Source organism: Littorina saxatilis, unplaced genomic scaffold, assembly GCF_037325665.1.
Source record: "Littorina saxatilis isolate snail1 unplaced genomic scaffold, US_GU_Lsax_2.0 scaffold_753, whole genome shotgun sequence".
NCBI classification, from domain to species: domain Eukaryota; kingdom Metazoa; phylum Mollusca; class Gastropoda; order Littorinimorpha; family Littorinidae; genus Littorina; species Littorina saxatilis.
Window position 1 is genome coordinate 1 of NW_027127638.1, and position 7500 is coordinate 7500.

Here is a 7500-nt window from a genome sequence, read left to right on the forward strand (position 1 = left end):
GTTCTCTCTAATAGCCTGAACATGTTTACATTGTTGATGCCTTATTTTTACCGTTTACACGTTTCAGTAGATGAATGTACCTAATTAATTTCATAACATGACTTATGTATCGATGCTACATCGTTATTACTTGCAACGTAGTTGTTCCATTGATTCCTCAGTTCACGGAATTTTTCTTCCCTCAAAGATGCACATGTTTTACTTGCTTGAAACAATGTTTATTATGCCTTTGACAGTAATATGTCATGTTGGTTTGTATGTATTTGTTTGTTTGTTTGTTTAGTCTGTTAATCAGTTGCTTGTTCGTCGTTTGTTTTGTATTACTTCTTTAATTGATATTCCAACATTTTTTAACCGTACCATTAGATTAAACCCTCCCATGGGCGAGGGCTGGATGTAAAAAAGCACCTGTTTGCTTATCCCACTACCCTTGTAAATAAAGAATTTGTCATTGTCATTGTCATTTCACTCTGTCCTTCTCTCTGTGTTGCCATTTGTATCTAGTCTGTCTGTCTCTGTTCAAACACTATCTATTCTCAGATATTAGTCTGGAGTGAAGAACTAGTAGTCTATAGTGGATCACTTTAGGTCTTGTGCTGAACGAGAGCAATTCAAACGCTAAACCTACACACTCTTTCAAACAATGTTCAACATGATAATTATAGCATGATCAACAATAGAGCAAACACACAATTACAAATGTGTTTTCCTTGTACTGTTATGTGTATGCATGTGGGGGGAGAAAACACACACACATTGTTTTCCTGATAGTGTGGCTCGTGTGTCCACATGACAATAGCAAGTCATGTGAAAGTCATGTTACTGTAATGGTGTGTGTTGACTTTGCAAAATGCATGCAGCCTACTCAGACTGATCTTTTTAAGGTAAGACTGTGCTGCTGGTACTGCAAGGCTTGAAGTGGCTGCTACAAGGCCACGATGTAAATGTCGTATCAACACGATACAACACCCGGGCCGCTAGCAGGATGCTCCAGCAGCAGCTTTGCATGTCGTTGAGCGCCGACCCGACGCCTTCCCCAACACCAGGGACCGTAGCCTACCGTGAATACGATTTCCACGACAGGGAGGAGGATGTTGAGCAGGCCCTCAACGACCTCTTGGCGCGCACGAAAGACGGCCTCCTGCACGTCTTGATTGACGAGGCGTACTTTGGTGGCAGGTTAGTATTTATTATCTATGAACGGACTGTCGCCTTTGGAAGAGTGAACAATAGCTAAGGGACGCTGCACTTAAACAATAAACCGCCGTGCGTCAACTTTACAGCTTACCGTAATGTTCCTGTCGTAGCAAAGGTAAAGTGTACACTGTATGTGTGGGTGTGTTTATTTGTGCTGCTTCGTATGCACCATTGCGTTATCGTAGCCTTGATAACCCCCTCCCCCCTTCCGCCTACCATCTATTTCTCTATCCCCCTCTCTCTCTCTCTCTCTCTCTCTCTCTCTCTCTCTCTCTCTCTCTCTCCTCTCTCTCTCTCTCTCTCTCTCTCTCTCTCTCTCTCTCTTTTCTCTCTCTCTTCCTCTCTCTCTCTCTCTCTCTCTGATGACTTTGTGAGTCCAATATTTTGTATGTTTATACTCGACCATTATTTTGATGTTTTATTAGTTTAATACTTTGATGAGGTATGTGCGCAGTCTTTGTTTTTGTTTACAATTATTCTTTGTATATGTTCCAAGGACAGGTTGGAAGATTAGGCTAAGCCTAAAACCTTTATCCTTATGTAATAAAGTTCTGAGTTCTGAGTTCTGAGTTCTCTCTCTCTCTGTCAGAAGCCATGCTCAGTCTTGCATGTCAGCACTTCTTTTATAAAGCACTAACCTAATATGATATGTTTGTTTCTCTTGTATAACATGCTTGTTTTTGTCCTTCTGTTTTAAGAGTTTGATACTTTGTGTTTCAGCTAAACATACATATGTTGCAAATTACCTGGATTGTGTATTGCAGGCAGAAATATGGACCAACACACAGCACATTTGTTACACGACTCTGTCAAAGTGTTCCGGGTCTTTACCTATGGGCGGCTAGTGTTGTGCACACAGATATTCCGCCAGAACTGCGACCTGAACCGTTGACGGTTCCTCTCCGTTGTGCGCCATCTGTCTTACGAGAGATTACTCCAGCGATTGAAAGGTATCAAACCAGTATCCACAACTACAGCAACAGTGGCGTGCCTGCCCCTGGTGACGGGCTGAGCGTGATACGGCTGAGTCACCATGGCAACGCTCACACAGGTCGTTGGCCGGTTGACTGCGCACAGTGTGGTCAGGATATCGCTGCTGAATTGCACCGTCTCGGTGTGGGTGAGTTACTACTATTCATTGATTGACCGTTCCTGACGGCCTTTCTTTATTTGTGGAAGGTTCCATGTATATGCAGAAGCAGCGTTTAGCCAGGGAAACATAACTTAATTTTTCCTTTTTGACATAATGTGTTTTAGTTGCTACCTCCGTTCTGCCCTTCTCTCTTCCCCCCTTTCTCTAATCATCTCTCTCTCTCTCTCTCTCTCTCTCTCTCTCTCTCTCTCCCTCTCCCTCTCTCTCTCTCTCTCTCTCTCTCTCTCTCTCTCTGTCTCTCTCTCTCTCTGTCTCTCTCTCTCTCTCCCTCCCTCTCCCTCTCCCTCTCTCTCTCCCTCTCTCTCTCTCTCCCTCTCTCTTTCACTCTCTCACTTTGTTTCTCTCTCTTTCTCTCTCTCTCTCTTTCTCTTTCTTTCTTTCTCTTTCTCTCTCACTATGTTTCTCTCTCTCTATATATCTCTCTCTCTCTTTATCTCTCTCTCTCTCTCTCTCTCTCTCTCTCTTCTCTCTCTCTCTCTCTCTCTCTCTCTCTCTCTTCTCTCTTTTTCTCTTACTCTCTTTTGCTGTCTTTTTTTTCTGTACACTTTCTCCTTCACTTTCAACTTCCGCCTCGTGCTATCCTTGTATTTTCTGCCTTGTTCCGGGCAACATCTCAAAGTATGTGTGTGTCCCCTAATAAGTATGGACCACCTTCAACAAATACAAGAAAATAAAAGCTAAAGGCCGGTGTAATTACTCCATTACGAAACTTGCTGGAGCTTTCAAAGAAATATAACAAATACTTTTCTTGTTGTAGAAGTTGATAATTTCCTTTGTTTTCTCTCTGTTTTTGATAAGTTTTTTTAGTTTCCTGTTTTGTTTCAAATAATGCTGTGATCAAACCGAAATGGATAAATCTAAAGCATATTTGTATTAGTTTGACTTGCACACTGGGTTGCATCTTGTTATTTTGAAGTATAGAGAGTTTTGTGCAGTGATTCGTGAAGGCCTCTTGACTGGTCCATATTAGGCGCACAGGCTCCTAATATGGACCATTTGTGAATGTTTCTATGTTCAATTTTTACCAAATGCCTTCAAAGGTTATTCGCTCTAATTAGGGCAAACGGATAACTAAAGAGGGAAGGACTACCAAACACAAAATGAAACTTCTTCGCAAGAACACAAACTTGTTATCGGCATGAAACAAAAAGTAGTCCATAGTAGGCAACCTTCCCTTTATATAGCAAACGACATCCCAGACGACAGTAATGTTTCATTTCGCGTGTTTAGCAGCTACTGCAAAATGGCTCGCTCAATATAGCCTTGTGAGTCTAAAAATAGTAGAACAGAGTTGTGTAACCGAGTGCAAGATGTACAACAATCACCTTTGAAGGCAATCCATTTAAACAGGATTGAAAATGTAAGAGCTAATTTCTTATCCCTATAAAAACTGTTCTGGTTACACAGAGGCATCCAAGAACATGCAAAAAGACAGACCCCATCACAAACAGAACTCTTTATTACCAATTCAGTGCCCCAAATGGATTTTTGACCAATCAGGACGGATTCTAGGTGACCCTCTAAATGTTAAAACGTTCAGGCAGGGACCCTTTTTGTTTATCACGCTAAACATAAACAAGACAAAGTAAACATTTAAATCAACAATATCAGCGTGATTTATTCTAGGGAATGACACTTCAAATGCTGTCACATAACTCTCTCTTTATCTAAAAAAAAATAATAAAAAGCACGTTTTGTCGGTGGGTGCTTTACGGAACTGCAAGGCACCACCCATCCTCTGATTGTGCAATGCCGACCCGCTCACTTGAAATCCAAATTATCAAAGTTTGGAAAAATCAAGTGAAACTGCGTCACTCGCTTTACGTCAAATGTATCTTTACGTCATTTCCTATCCGTCTGGAGTCCGTTCTAAATCTGTCGCTTTCTGTTCAACAAGAAAAACCGAAGCAATCGAAACGCAGGTTCAAAATGGTTTATCTTGTGAGATTATTGTGTGTCAAACGCATTTGACCTGTGAATATTCATCACGTCAGGTGTGTGCCTCTGATTGGCTGACCCAGGTCACAAGAATTCTTTGAATGACAGGCATAATCAGGTAGGAGCGCTCAAGTTCACATTGCGGCTGTTCTGTCTAATTCGCGGGGTCGCTTCGAAATTTCTTTTGGTCGAAATAAACGGTAATACAACCGTTATTTCTAATTTGCTGGCAGTTAGCAAATGATAACAGACATGTCTCACAATGATATCAGCATTCGCCTGAAGGCTCATGCTTGATATCTTTTTTCTCGACATTTCTGTTGTCATTTGCTAACACTACAGTCAGCATTTTAGAAATAACTCATAGAAATGCATAGGTGTCTAGCTGTTCGAGCTATACATTGCCCGATAGACAACTCTGCAGAGTCTGCTGTGAATGGTAACGGTAGCCAGTGGCATGTAAAATACTGTTCCTTCAGAAAGATGGCTCTGACAGCAGAAACAATTTAACTTGAAGTTTGAGTCAAAAATTATTTCTCTACATTAGCGAACGTACTTGCAGTAATACCCCTCACAGATGAAATATTCACAGACTGAATAACAGTTTGTTCCCAATGTTGCTTCCGTGTATCGGTTAGATCCATCTCGGTTAGATCCATCTGCAGAGTACGGATTGTCATCCGTTTAAAAAGGAAAAACAATCAGAACTTGCAATGTCATCAGTGATCGACCTACCTTGCAAGAGTGGGGTGAAACACTCACTTCCTGCCAACATGTCTGCAGAAAAAAGGAAACAATGCCAATGGAAGCTTAACATGATTCCTTTGTTCAATATGTGTACACGTGCTTCATTTCTGGGGTGAAAGTGCAACATATATCGATGGATTGATAGAACAAGTTCACCGCACCAAAATATACTTATCAATCAACATTGTCATCACTCGATCAGCTATTCCATCTCTTTCATATGTGTGTGTGTGATGGTGTGAGCGTGTGTGTGTTTGTGTACGTGTGTGTGTGTGTACGTGTGTGTGTGTGTGTGTGTGTGTGTGTGTGTGTGTGTTTGTGAACAAGCGTTGACAAACGTATGTTTACCTTGCTCTAGATCTACCGATTTTCGTAGGCGGAGACTTCTCTGCCGTGACAGCGGCTTTGTTTCCCTGACAGAATTCAACATCTTGTACAGATCTGCCGGTGATTTTCATTTCCTCCGCTTCGAGAGTCACTTGATCCACAGATTTAACGAACATTGAATGTTCTTTTAGTTCTTGTGACGGAGTAAAATCAAGGAATTAAGTGGGCATTCCTGAGTCCTCTGCTGGCTTCATGTCCACAAAGTAAATCGCACAAACTTGCAGGGTTTGGGGGGGTAGTTTATTACTTTGAAGAAGAACAGCTAGTCGTCGCTGCCCGTTCAGCATTCTTCGCGCGAGTTCCAAACAACTGACTCGAAGAGCAGACAAGTAACATGTGGGATTTTGGCAAGCGGAAATGACGTAGATGTCATTCAAGGGTGGGAATGTAAAGGCCAGTTTTTGACTGGTTTTGAACTGAAGTTGGGCTCCGAATGGAAATAAACACTTCCTCCAGCTGCGCGACCCATTGATAACAACAGTTGGAACTGGTAGGAAGATGAACAGGTCTTGCGAACTGGCTACACAATGTTACGGTTCAAGTTTAAGTTCAAAGTAAACACTCAACTGAGGTTGCAGGTAATGGCGGACTTGACTTCCTTCATAACCAAATATCACTCTTCTGACAAAAACACACAAAAATGCTATGTTAAACCGGAAAATACGTAAACCGGATAAGGAAGCGCATCAAACCCAAAATGGCAGCCCCCATGAAATCCGAAAGGTCAAGCAAACAAGTCGTGAATACTGTAATCGACTTGAGAAATGTTCATGCCGATAATACATGATAAAGAAGGATTCGTTGTGCCCGATCAGGGGCTACAGTTGGACATGAAAGTTCACCAACAAATGGGAACATACAAGTACTAACTAAAATACGGTGGGCGCAATAGGCGCCCCCATTTTTTTAGCAAACGCCACCCAAAACCGCTTTGGCCAGGTAGAAATTCCGTAGTTTCCAAGTCTATGGATAAAGATCGCTTAAGAAAATGACGTAAAAGGCTTTGACGTCATTTAATGCATCATGGCGTCATAGTGCCTCCCTGCATTATTACCAGCTGTTGTGTTTTCAGCGTAGCAATATGGCCCGATATTTAGACGAGACAAGTATAATGCCGACTAGTCGAAGACGAGTCGCATTATATTTGTTCGAGTCTAAATGTCGGACCCTATTGCTACGATGAAAACACAATAGCGTTTATATAGCTATTCTGACATTAAATTCTGTGTTAAAATCATGTTTTTGTCAGCAAAAAGTACCAGAATGGTCCATGTCGCTGATTGCAGACGACGGTTCCCTTTCCGCATGAAGCCACGGAAATAACCGAACATTGAAAAACCCACGGACATGTATTACGGAGAAAACTCGAGATAACCGGATGTGTAGCATTACGACAATATGCTAGGAATCATAATTATGACGTCATGACGTATCATGCTTGCCTACGTATATTGTATGTTCGAAAGTCTGACTTCTGTTGGGAATTCGCGTGGTGAAGACTGTGGTAAATCTGTAGATGATAAGAGAACAAGGATTGTCTCAGAAGAAACGACTAAATGTTTCAGACCGGTAACTTCATTTCAACATTGCACTATACAATGGACGTTCTATGTGACAGGAGAGTTTGCTGATTTTGTGTTAAACATTGGAGAGATCGTCTGCTAGAATCAGATATAGGTCGCTTCAGATTGCAGCTTCTGGAAATTTGCAAGGTTTGTTGCCTGTTAAAGAACTGGATTTTACACGTAATGTATGTCATGTACAGTAAGCAACAACAAAAACACACACAAAGCAAATGGCATCGTCTGTCGACTAGTCACAGAAACAAACCTGGCGAGGTATGCGTGTACTTTATACACGTGGAAGAAACCGGAACCATGCGTCTTTGTTATCGACAATATGCTTTTGGATATTGAGTAAAATGGCCGACTTCCGCCGCATTATGCTTTGATGATCGGAAGAGACCATCCAATCACAGCCCCCGAATTCCCCCACGCGTTCATCAGAATAGCTATATTTTTCTCTCGCGCGGTGTGTGTGTGTGCATTTTGGGCGCATGTGTTAGTGTGTGTATGTGT

The 7500-nt window shown here is 41.8% G+C and overlaps 1 protein-coding gene across 1 annotated transcript in view; it reads left to right on the forward strand.

Annotated features, from left to right (window-relative positions):
- Positions 1–884: 884 nt before the first annotated feature.
- Positions 885–7500, forward strand: part of LOC138956045 (uncharacterized) — a gene marked incomplete at its 5' end in the record, with an annotated part of 8323 nt that continues 1707 nt past the window's right edge. The window contains 2 exon segments of the mRNA XM_070327507.1: positions 885–1179; positions 1962–2317. Coding sequence (XP_070183608.1) covers positions 885–1179; positions 1962–2317 — 651 coding nt within the window.